The sequence below is a fragment of the Rhinopithecus roxellana genome, chromosome 2 (assembly GCF_007565055.1).
Source record: "Rhinopithecus roxellana isolate Shanxi Qingling chromosome 2, ASM756505v1, whole genome shotgun sequence".
Classification (NCBI taxonomy): domain Eukaryota; kingdom Metazoa; phylum Chordata; class Mammalia; order Primates; family Cercopithecidae; genus Rhinopithecus; species Rhinopithecus roxellana.
The window spans coordinates 139,390,869-139,404,353 of NC_044550.1; the positions used below are offsets into that span (position 1 = coordinate 139,390,869).

Sequence of the window (13,485 nt, forward strand, 5' to 3'; positions counted from 1 at the left end):
AGTGGCTAATGAATTAGACAATATGGAAAAGTAGGAAGATAACTTTAAATGGCCTATAAGAGAAAAATCACCACGAACAACATAAAGGTGGATCACCCAAGCTTTCCTATAGTAGTACGAATCGAATACAAAATGTTTAAAAATAGCTTACCTGAAACTCCTATAGGGAGTGATTATTTCAAAAGACTGTTTCACAGTTCGGTCCACTTGTTTTACATTTGCTACATTCATAGGAATTATGGTAATACCAAGTCCACTCTTAAAATCCTAGTTTGGAGAAAAACATAAAAAACTATAAAGAAACAAAAAAAAGATTTTGAAAGTATAATTATATTTTCTAAATTCCAATAAATTCTACCAAATTTTACTACAAAATCTGTCTCACTTTAGGTAACCACTTTTAATACATACTAGCACTGGGCCATCTTAAGCTTTACAGCTGGCCTATTTATAGCATATGGGGTTTCTTTGACGTGAAAGATACATTGACTAGGCCACAGAAACTGAACTAGACATGCTTTGCTTTTGAAAGTAGGCACAATATTCACCTTTATCCATTCATTAAAGGAAGCTAAATACTAACTACCTCTTACTATATGCCAAGCAGCTTCCTAGGTGGAAATGATATTAGGAGGTTAGCATCATTACTAGTTATGTAAAAAGATGGGAAAACTGAGGCACAATGGAAGAAGGTTACATGGAAAGTGCAGCTACTTGTATGTGGTAGAAAAGATTTGGAGCTGAATCTGTTTGATTGCTCTTTCCTTGTTTTACTATCTTAAATTACCTCTGCTGTTTGTCATTATTTTTCTCTTCATTTACTCTCAAACAAAAGCATTACTTGTCTTATGAGGTATACAATCTTACCTCATTTCCAATATTTTATTGCTTTTATCTCCCTTCAGTCAGATTCCTAAAATTCCTCTAATGCTACTTTGGTATAAAAACTGCCATTTGTTCAAAATCTATAGTTACTACGTTCAACTTGTCTCATGAAAATTCAAAATTGTTCAAAAGGCTACAACAGACTCTGCATTCTAAAAGCACTAAAGTTTGCAATATATCATCTACCCATATGGATTTCAGAATGTGACTTATCAATTAAATAATCTCCACACTTTACAAAACAATATGTACATCAAAAAAAGAATGATCTATTTGAATAAATTCAGACTAAATGTGTTCTGAATTCCTAAATTATGACTAAAGAAAAGTAGCAATATTGAAGGCAAAATACAAAAAGAAAAAAATACTGGCCCATTTTCAGTAAGGACACTTGTTAGAGATTGTAAGAGAAGAAAGAAGCCACTCATCTGCCTCTTCTCTTTGTCTCTCCTGCTATAGACGCCAAAAATAAAAGAAGTATATTCTCCACTCCCCTATACTTAGAAGTGACCATGTGTTGTAGTTTCCTTCAATAAAATTTAAACAACTCCTGGTAGAATGGAGGGGGAGGGGCCGAACAGCCTTGGAAGAAGAAAGCCTTTCGGCCCTTGCCTTTCCATCTTCAGGGGAAGTAACTGCTAGAAGCACTGAAGCCATTTTAAAACTTCACAGTCCTAGAAAAGGGAAGACTGAGGACAAATTCTTAGGCTCTAAGGATGCCAAAGTGAGGACAAGAATAGGGAAAACCCTGTTCTCTGGTAGTACCAATCTCTTACTGCCTACACCATGGGATTTGTTAAAACAAATCTCCATCTAGTGAAGCTCTTCTTCAGGTTTTTGTCATTTAGTACTAATGTGTTCCCGACTTACAAAGTAAGTGGAAAAAAATCATTCTATAACAAATGCCCCCCAACTTGTAAAAGCATCCAGAGTTTCCAGATGCAAATTGTGGGAAAGCCTCTCTTACATTTTTAATATATAAGGTTTTTAGTTAGAATAAGGAAATGACTCATTTAGAAAACAAATCATCAACTGATTTTTTTTTTTTTTTTTTTTTTTTTTTTTCTGATGAAAGAACAAATGGCTCACTTTACTAGGGGAAACTAGCCAGAAACTGAAAATCAGTGATATAAAAGAAAATATGCAGAAAAATGCTGAGTGCTGTAAAATAATTAGAATGGGAGTGTCACACTTCCACTTTGTATACTAAGCCCACTTAATGAAAAATAGCACTTAACATGATCTCTATGGAAGGAAGAAAATCAAGCTTTTCTAATCAGCTGCATTTTAATAAGTTTCAGCCTATTGGCACAGGGTTATACTTGATTCTTAATTTTTTTAATTCCTCAATTATCCACAGCTATGCTCCTGCTGGATCACATACCCATTGGATAAACTCCCAATGCATGTGATTGGGAACTCAAGCTCTCTTTCACAAGTGAAGAAATTAAGTAAGGTAGGAGTAGCAAGATAAGATTTTTTTTTTTTTTTTTTTTTTTTTGAGGCGGAGTCTCGCTCTGTCGCCCAGGCTGGAGTGCAGTGGCCAGATCTCAGCTCACTGCAAGCTCCGCCTCCCGGGTTTACGCCATTCTCCTGCCTCAGCCTCCCAAGTAGCTGGGACTACAGGCGCCCGCCACCTCGCCCGGCTAGTTTTTGTATTTTTAGTAGAGATGTGGTTTCACCGTGTTAGCCAGGGTGGTCTCGATCTCCTGACCTCGTGATCCGCCCGTCTCGGCCTCCCAAAGTGCTGGGATTACAGGCTTGAGCCACCGCACCCGGCCGATAAGATATTTTTAAAACAGCTTTTCGATGGCTCACCTTGATACCTGAATAAACTTTAGAATAAATAAATAAACTCTAGAATAAATACTTGGACTGCACGTCCTGCAAACAATTCTCCATAATGAGGTATTTGACAAAAACTGTGTATCAGATCACTCCAGGTTATATTCTCTGATGGGGGCCTCGCCTGCAAGTCCTGTATGTTACTAAGGGCACACATAATACTCTGACCATCATACTAGCAGATAGTAAGAATGACATCCTTTTATGGAAACTGATGAGCCTCATCAAGGCTCCTGCATGAATAGATGCTGCTCATCTCCACAGCAAATCATAAAATGTCTACATGTAAAGCTGTACTTTCTGTTAAAATAAGGGAGTGCTAGCTGGTCAACACCCCAAATTTCTCCCAAACAAGGCAAAGATGAATTTTTTTTTTTTTTGAGACAGAGTCTTGCTCTGTTGCCCAGGCTAGAGTGCAATGGCACAATCTCAGCTCACTGCAACCTCAGCCTCCCAGGTTCAAGCGATTCCCCTGCCTTAGCGTCCCGAGTAGCTGGGACTACAGGAATGTGCCACCACGCCCAGCTAACTTTTTTTGTATTTCAGTAGAGACGGGGTTTCACCATGTTGGCCAGTATGGTCTCGATTTCCTGACCTCCTGATCTGCCCACCTTGGCCTCCCAAAGTGCTGGGATTACAGGCGTGAGCCACCGCACCACCTACTTAACAGCTGCTTGCCATGGCCATATGGTTTTGAGTAATTAGAGTATCTACAGAACTGACCAGCATAAACTGACTGTAAAATATACATTAGAGTAACAAAGTAAATGTTAGTGCTCTTGAGAGCTATCATATATGAAACAACTGCATTTTCTGTTAAAAGTTGTGGACATTAATTAAGCCATCATTTTCACAGTATTTAGACAGTATTTAGAACATGTTTAGAATACTTCTCATCCCTAGATACTCATAAAAATTACCTATGGTGATCTCTCCCTCCCACCAAGAGACCCTGATTCCATGAATCTGGTGGCAGAACCTAAGAATGTTTAATTTCCAAAAACAAAAGTACAACCTCACGGCTTTTATATGTGGCCAATGACAAGAAACACTGATTTAGATAGCAGAACCATTATGCAACTAGTTTAGACAGTATAAGTACGCAATATGTAACTGTCAAGACATAAATACTCCTCGCTTTGACCAGGCACTGTGGCTCACACCTTAATCCCAACACTTTGGGAGGCCCAGGTAAGAGGATTGCTTGAGGCCAGGAGTTCAAGACCAGCCTGAGCAACATAGTGACACCCTGTCCCTACAAACGAAAACCAAAAAGACTCAATTTTATCTGCTTCTGTAGAATACATGCAATCAGAATATACAAAAACCATTTGAAATAATTAAGACTATCAATCTGAAATAAGCAGGCCAGAACAGGATGACATATTGGATTGTTGAGATCCTATTTGTGCTGGGTGGCAACCCCTCTGTTAATGTCCAGAGGTGTTAAAAGCATCCGTCTTCATTAAGCATATAGCATGGACTCTGTAATTGGTTTAATATCTATTTGTGCATGCTATGAAGTTTACAAACAGCTATGAACTCTTGTTTGATTTCCTAGTTCTGTGAAGTTAGCAGAGCAGATACAGTCATTTGTTAATGGGAAAATAGTCTTGGCAAAGCAAAGCAGTACTTAGTAAGTACCTAGTTGTGCCAGAAACTGTGCTTAGTCCTTGGGCTGCACAAAAGCATAAGTCTGGGTATCTGCCTTAGGGAAGTTTTTGGTGTAAAAATGAGATAACAGAAAAATGCAAAAATGCAGTGTTATTAAAAAACAAACAAACAAACAAAAAAGCCTGGTGGTAGGCATACTGAATCCAACCCACAAGAGAGAGTTATCTTCCTAACAGGCCTTCCAAAGGTTGTGACATTTGACTGGCCAAAGGACAAAACCCAGACCAGACCAGGTTTCTTATTCAGGTATTCCTCTCTCGCTTGTTCACTTATTTGCAAAATAGGGATAACAGTAGTACCTACAGCATCACTTTCGTGAGGGTTAAATTAATGCAATAAAAATGCTTAAAAGAATGCCTGGAACGCAGTAAGTGCTACACAGGACTAGCTAACTTTTGTTATTATTATTTTTATTTTATACCTTTTGAATTTGAAGCCAACTGAACATAGTATCTATTTAAAACTTAATTACAAAAAAATATGTCCTGTCCAAAAATAACTAGCAGGCATAAATTTTTAAAAATGGAATGCAATGTGAATGGTAAAAGTTCAACTAAATTAAAAATAAATTGCCCATTAACAACAATCTGATTGTGAGCTTTATTCTTATCAAGAAAAATAGGCATGAGCCAGGGATAAGCCAAACTATCAACTTTTAAAATGCTATAAACTGGATTGAAAAAAACAGTAGCACAAAAATTCAGTGGGTAGAGTTTTAGTATTATAGAAAGTAGAAGGCTGAAAATAGATTCTGAAGTAAGCAATATTTTAAATTGAATTTGCTGTGATAGAATGTAGGATGTCAAGAATCATGAATCCCACTAAAGTAACAATGGCTAGGTTTGGCTTCGCAGATCTGGCCACTGCTAGGGTGGTACAATGGCCAGGTGAGCCCTGCAGGTCAGACCTAGGGAGAATCGAAGCTGAGCCAATTACTGGCTGCTTGATCATTGGCAAGTTATTTAGTTTATGTAGACCTCAGTTTCCTCATTTATGAAAATAGTCAGGTCTACCTTACATTATATTATTATAAGAGTAAATAAAGCAACATAAATTAAGGGTCTGATACACCCACTTAATTCTTTCTTTTGAGGGTTCTAAAAGCAGAATTGATCTTCAATATAAATATTTCCATTTTTTAATAATTACAGAAAGTATTCATACCAATGATTCCATATTAAACATTCAGATAGAATTAATGGTAAATACCAAGATACTGAAATAGGTTATTCATATGAATTTGTGGCAACACAACCTGGCAAAAACTACGTTTTTAAAACTACACAGTGAAAGAGCAAAATACAAAACTGACTCCTAAACAGAAAAATAAGGAAGGGTTTGTTAACCCCAAATCTGCTGAAATTTCAAACCTATTTTTGGAATTACTGGATGCCAGGTTTCCATGCCAGGAATTTAAGAACTCGGTGCTTAAACATTTGTTGAAAACAGATGTGGCATTGTATGACACTGGCACCAGCTTTCCTGGGAAACACCAGATGCAGAGTTTGGCCAGATACAGAACCCAGAGAATCTGAGGCCACCACCTCCATCCTGCTGCTCCTTTCTGTGCCACACAACCCGTCGCCCTATGAGGTCTATTTAAATTCTATTAGAGTTTCACTCCCATGCCAGAACACCAGGGAACATTATGTTGGGGGGAATGAGGGAGGATGAGTCTCTTGTTATACCCTGATTTGAAAATGTTTAATCAAGTGAGTTTATGTAGTTAAAACCTCAATGCTACAATTATCATCAAATGGATACCAAACCCACCAAGTAAGACATCTGGTTTTAATGAATTCATTAATATTAACATGATATTTAAAAAAGTATCAAGAGAAGAAGGGAGACTGGCTGACAGGACAACAGAACAAATGGAAACCAACGCCAGTTGTCTTAAATCTTCCTCATGTCCACTTGCAGAGATTCCTTTCAACTAGCAATACCACTTATTTAAGAATTCACATATTTAAATATATGTCCATATTTGATTACCTTATTTAAACTTTAAAAAATTCTGACTTACACACTATACCTCTATCATTTCAGGATAAATAATTTACAAAATAATGTTTGTTCCAGAATAGAGAAGCTCTATTAGCTTTGAACTGATTTAAAAACACTTTAGTTACAGAAACAAAATTTCTACAAAACAAAAACTGACAAATGAAAAGCAAAATAGTTCAGAAAAAAATTGTAGAAAATACGAAGATTCATGTCTCTCTTATATAAAGAGCATAAAGGAATTAGCAAGAAAGCCATAAGATCCCTATAAATAAATGGACAAAGAAGATGAAGAGACAATTTGAGAAAAAATCATTTTAAAAGAGAATTGGAGGAAAAAAAAAAAAACTCTCCTGTCAAAAAAAACAGTTATAAATGATCATTAATTTAACAAGTTCACCCTACCTATGTTTACTGAGTGCTAGCTTATTGCCTGAGGATATAGCAGTGAATAAAGTAAATATTCACACTGTCGATTTGGGAATATAAAAATGATAAATCTCACACTTTTCAGGTTATAATGTAACTGGATGCCTATCACATAGCTGTAGCATTTTCAATGTAAACTACTCTTGAGGAAGGGGTCATAGGAATTCTTGCCCATAATAATAATAATCATCATCATCAGAAAGGAAGTCAAGGCTACATATTGAATGTTACCAGAAACCTCATTGATTTATTTAACACTATGTGTTACCCCAACAGGAAGGCCCAGAAAGCAGAGATCTTGTAGGTTACCACTGTACCCGTCATGTCTAGAGCAGTGCCCAGAAATGAGAAAATGCCCCTACATGTGTCACGTGGATGAATGAATCCAGAAACATGGTCACTATAGTGTAACCTATACAAACCCAATTACACAGCTCATTTTATACAATGCTGAAATAATAATATGAAAAAAATTGTCATATTATAACACATTGCAGGCATCCAAAACATAAGCAGAGATAAGGAATGGGAGAAAATGTGCAAAAATTAAAGCAGAAAGCAGTTGTGAAATGGTGCTAAATATTTAAGGGATTACATTTAATTTATGTGATATTAGCACCCCACTGTTTTGCAGCATGGTAATTGGGTAAAGAATCTGAGTGTCAGTTTCTACTATGCCATTTTCCACCCTAACAAATATTTTTACAAATCTTTTCATAGTTATTTCCACTTCATCTTAAAGTCTAAAGATAGGCTTTAAGTTGTTTTAAAGAAAACAACTGAGAGCAGTGTTTTACAATGTGTGCTTTTTGGCTCATCCATTACAGAATCACCTGTGGTGCTTTTTGTGAATTCAGATTCTACAACCCATTTCCAGAAATTGTGAATTAACAAATCTGAAACGAGCTCAGAAATCTTGAATTTTAACTTGCAACTTAAGTAATGGCCTTAGAGATAGTAAGTCATCTCCCTTCCTCACATGATGCCATTTAAACCTAAAGAGACTAACTTAATTACCTGAGCCAATTAATAGTAGAACAAGAATAAAAACCCATAACTGCAACCTCCCAGTCCAATCTTCTTTGCAATAAATGAGATTCCTCTTTAATAACTCCTCAACATTTGCTGTAATAGCTACCCTTCTACCTCTAGCCACTCTCTGTTTACTCTCTCTGGAATAACTGCCAAAGTAAATTAGTAAAACTATGTATAAATTAGAGGCAAGAAAAATAAAAATAGTTCCTATGTTAGGGTGGTATAGGTCAATTTCTTTTTTTTATTCTATTCGTGCTATTATGTGGGCGATAAATCCCATTTTAAAATAAAAACAATTAAGCCTTGTTGCATGTCACTAAATTAAATCCAACACAAATTATGATACAGAGGTTCAAATCTAACATCACTTACATTTTTATGATAAATATATTCATTTCACCATCTTTAAAAAAATACACAAGATTACTGTGTGTGTGTGTCTGTATAAAACTTTTCGAAGTTGAATCAAACCACCTTAGGATTGTTTAGTGCTTTTCCTAAAACACAGGTTGTTGCCCTCACTGGCAGAAAGCCCTCTGACCCATTACTCAGCATATCACCAGGTTTTTCACATGTGCTCCATCAAGGGAGAAAACCAATGGGCAACTTTCCTCTGGGGAAAAAGATATATACCAGGATGCAAAAACAGATGAAAAGGGAATGGTATGCCAGGGTCTGAATGTGGACGGCCTTCCTTATTGGTTCATTCTTGAGTCAACTAGTTCTTTAAGACTGACTAAAGACCAAGTCCCTTAAGACCTGAATCCATGTGATATGATGCAATTAAACACACACACATATATACAAATAGTATACATTTAAAGATGTGTGTGTGCATATATATATATATGTTAATGCATAGAAAAGACCTTGTATACAAGCATAAAAAAATGTTTACTTATCAAAAGATGGAGAGGGGTTGAGCCTTAATGCTTTAATTTTTAAGGAGAATATACTCATTACTCATGTACATGGAAATGCTTCTAATGCACTGACTTCATTAGATGCCCTTTTTTTGCACCTCTCTGTAACTCCTGTACAACCTATTACTGCACTGACCTCACCATCCATCATATGTTCTGGTCTTGACTTTTCCTCTTGGAAGACAAGACTTGTGTCCTTCTTCTCAGTAAACCCATCATTTTTAGTGTGCCTGACATGGTATACAATGTTTATTGAAGGCATACCCTGAAACTCCTGGACAACTAAATTATTCAGTGAAAGAATCCTTAGGCTATTTCTAAAAGTTCCCAAGTCCGAAAATTTCTCTTCAACCTAGACTTTAAAAAGGCAGTTTGTAGAGCGGTTAAGAAGGTAGACTTAGAGTTATACAGCTCCAGTTTTAAACTCAACCCTGCATTATAAACTGTAATTCCTAGACTTATTACTTAATCCTCATTTTCCTCATCTACAAAACATAGACAAAAAATGTCTTCCTCCTACATTTGTGGTGAAGATTAAAAGGAAATGTCTACAAATTAATTACCATTGTACGTGGTACTCAGCAAATAGTATTCATTACGCTTTTCACACTCAATTCCTAATACTAAAGCAATAATTTCATGTACATTTTCACTAATCAAAAAGTGTTAATAAAACTTTTTAAATATCTATCGTATTCCTAGAGAATAACAGAAACTCAGACAGTTTAATGTGAGCAATGAAATTAATCATATGAACTCTATGCAAGTCTATCAAATCTTGCTATCAGGTCTATGCAAGTGTAAACTGAATACCTCAATTAATTTGGAAGAGTAACTTCCATACTGATACATGCAAATTATGCATTTTTAACCTCCATTCCAATAAGAAAAGTTGCAATCATCTTATTTTGTAGACTGAAATGTTCATATTCAATTTGTACACATTATTAAGCTATTCTTGAGAAACATACTAACTATCCACATTATTAATAAGCCGAGAGTGCTCGATGATGCCTTCAACTGTTAATTGGCTAAGATATCTTATCCTCCAAAATATTCAATGCGTAAGTTCACACTAAAGTTCAGAGGATGCCTATAGTTAATTGTTCTGAAACTATTTGTTTTGATATTCCTATTTTTCTTATAAAAATAGTCAGCATTTATATTCCAACTTACTATAACCCATAATAAGGTATCATAAAATGAGTTCATCTTAGGTCAGCTAACTAAAGTGCACAGTTCAACTCCACAATTATTAAGCATCTAATATATTCTAGGCTGAAAGGTTTTAAAAGGAGTTATTCCAACAAAAAGGGTAAATAATTATATATTATACATATTAAAAACATATACATATTAAAAACAAGGAATGTTAGAAGAAAGTCTACGGAATGAAATGAGGCTAACAGGATTTGTTAAAATTTTAGTTTACCATCAGACTCATCAAAACATTTAAATACTCTATTGAGTCCTTTGATATTAATCAAATTTAGTAAACCAATAATTTGAATTGATTTTATTTATGTAGATGTGATATGTGTGTATAGGTAGATGTATGTATGTATGTGCACTTGAATTTGTACTTATATGGAGGTGTGTGTGTATATATATCTCTCACATACATCTGCTCAAAATAAAACAGACCAATATTCTGAAAACTCAAGCAAATATGTTACCTGTGTTTACCCTACAATTATCTATCAAAAATAAAAGGGTGCAGAATGGGTCTATTTCATCACCAGCTGTACTGGTTCATTGGTCCTTAATTGTTCTCTCATGTAGTTGTATAATGTTATTTCAACCGAATAATATTTTTCAAAACTTATTTTCAATAATTTTACTTCCTAAATACCATAAAAGGTGATGTCCAGTTTCAAGTTTGATATAGATACTTTCTTGCTGGTGGAGACACCAAGAAAATGCAACAAAATCACTATTTCTTCGGTATATTTAGTGGAGTACACAATGCCAAAACAAGACTCTATAAGTAAAATCACTAATAATTCTTCTAAACAAAACATAGTTGTTACTACAATAAAATAGCAGCAATTTGCAATGACTATAACAGAGCTCACCTGTTCGTTTTTGCAAAGCCACACACTGTTTCCACTTAACACAGTAAAAATTTTTGCCTTATAGCCTCTCAGTTCAAGATATCCACATTTCTCAGGTGTAACAACGCCTTGAGACTGTGAGGTAAGGGATTGTGATTTCAGTGCATTTAATAGTATGCTGATCCAGTCATTTCTCTCCTCTGAAAATAAAGACAGGAGAAAATACATAAATCCATATATAAGTTACATAGATATAGAAACGTCAAGAAGAAATCCACGCTCTTTGCAACACATAAGTGACAGATTCTTTCCACAACTACAATCTAAATGTTACTGTAAACAGACCAATGACTCAATTCTTTGAGGGAAAAGGAGTAACACTATCGAGTTTTCGTGAAATGAGTTTCATTGGCTTTACCTGAGAGTTTATTAGAAGTGCAAAATCTCAGGCCCTACTCCAGACCTGATGAATCACAGGCTGTATTTTCAAAAGAACTACAGATGCTCCTTATCCCTTTTAATATCTGAGAAGCCCTCTTTTAGATCATTCATTAGATTAGATTTTCTTTTAATAGAAGAATGTGATATTGCTATCCAATAATTAACAGCTTTTATGTTTCAAGTCACTTACTCAAAGACCCCCAAAATCCTATTTTCAAACAATCATTTGGAACCCACTCTAGAGTATGCCTGCTTCAGTGTCACTTTCCCATCCCACTCTCAACACAGTAATTAACAATAGCATTTCACCTGGCAAATTAAAATTTGGTTCTCCTACTCCTTCCACAAAAGCTAAGCGACCTTCAATTATGAACAATGCATTGTGTTACAGGCATAGGAATTCGATCTAGTCCCCAAAGAGCAATTAAAGCTATAAGTCAAGCAAGATTTGAACACATAATGGAACACAGTAGTATAAATGTCATATAAATGGTATCAAATAATATATGAGTCAATTGAGATAAGTGATTTGCTGAAGGTCATATAGCAAGTTAGCTTTAAAATAAGCAGAATCAAATGTTTTAACTCTCGAACAACTTTTCTTGGAACCATGGGGGTAAAAAAGAGGTACATGTAGTAGATCTTGAGAATGAAGAGCAATTCAAAAGACAAAACTGGAATTTGGAAGAGGGAAGATAATAGGATTCTGAGCAGAGGTTACTATAAGAACAAAGGCAGAAAAACCAACATCCATTCAGGGATAATTTATCAATGAATATATTTACAATTCTGAACTCACATGGAAATAATGGGAATATGACCAGAGAATTCATACTGCCTGTTTAGGAATGTTGTCTTTATTACAAAGGAAAACCATTTCAGCATTCTTAGCAATAAAAAGACATTATGATAACACCGACAATGACAGGTAGACCACACTGGAAGCCTGAAGTTCAGGAACCAGGCAACGGAGACTTAAAATACTGTGAAAATGGAAACAAAATGACTTACAAGGAATTAAGGCATTTAGGACAGTGGAAAAAATTAGTTGTATAAACATGATGGGTGTTGATAAGAAAAACAAATTACTTAGAATGAAAGGTAACATGGCATCAGAAATTGGCCAGGCAAAGGAGAATCCAATTAGTTAACAGAACAACCTCAGGTTTTCAGTGCCGTGCCATGAGCATCCAGGCAGACTGATAGCACTATGTGAACAACAGTAACCCGTACTTGAGAAGACCCATGGAAATGAATAAACATGAAGTGTAAAAGGGGAAGAAACTGGCAAACCTTGAGGTACAACTATATCTATAAGGCTGGAAATTGGGCTATCAGAACATAGGGAGAAGTAGTTGTCAAAGCAAAAGGAAATAAAGCAAAACATACTGAATCACAGGTAGTAAAAGCTTTCACAGGATGAAGGAAGAAGAGAAAGCAGAGCCCAGTTTGGGAAATGGGACAGTTTCTCAGATCCTTCTCAGACAGGTCTGCCCAGTGACTTAATTGTGGATTGAAATAAGTCACCATATTAAACTTACTCATATTTAAACATGAATCCAAAGTTATTTCATAATGAGTCTTACTTTTTCAATTATAATTGTTCTTGTTCACCTTCAAAACTAATAAAAACAGTTGATTGTGTCTTTAATGACCAAAGTCAAAATGTTTATTTATAAACGTATTTAATAGTGCGTTATTGCAGGTGTCACATAATCTTCCAGGAATTGGTGCTTGATAGCTGGGTGTGGTGTCCCACACCTGTAATTCCAGCACTCTGGGAAGCTAAGAGGGGAGGATCATTTGAGGTCAGGAGCTCAAGACCAGTCTGGCCAACATGGTGAAACCCAGTCTACACTAACAACACACACAGAAAATTAGCTGGGCATGGTGGCAGGTGCCTGTAAGCCAAGCAACTCGGGACACTGAGGCATGAGAATTGCTTGAGCCTAGAAGACTAAGGTTGCAGTAAGCCCAGATCGTGCCACTGCACTCCAGCCTGGGCAACAAGAGCGAAACTTCGTCTGAAAAAAAAAAAAAAAAAAAAAAAGAGTTCCTGCTTGTTGCAATATATCAGGATGAAATATTTATCAAATGTCCCTAGTATTGTTATACATCCTAAACTAAAAGACATTAAAATATTCAAGTAGCTAAGTCAATGTCAATATGCAGCAGCTATTCTACATTTTTCCATC

General features: G+C 35.7%; 1 protein-coding gene across 4 annotated transcripts in view; it reads right to left on the reverse strand.

Annotated features, from left to right (window-relative positions):
- The window catches only part of ARAP2 (ArfGAP with RhoGAP domain, ankyrin repeat and PH domain 2), a 186,131-nt gene that overhangs the window by 101,716 nt on the left and 70,930 nt on the right, over nucleotides 1-13,485 (reverse strand). For all 4 annotated transcript variants that reach the window (XM_010365834.2, XM_030921122.1, XM_030921111.1 and 1 more), the window contains exons 9-10: nucleotides 10,871-11,049; nucleotides 152-267 (exon numbers count right to left, since the gene is read on the reverse strand). In XM_010365834.2, the coding sequence (XP_010364136.2) occupies nucleotides 152-267; nucleotides 10,871-11,049 (295 nt within the window). The remainder of the gene's footprint in view (nucleotides 1-151; nucleotides 268-10,870; nucleotides 11,050-13,485) is intronic.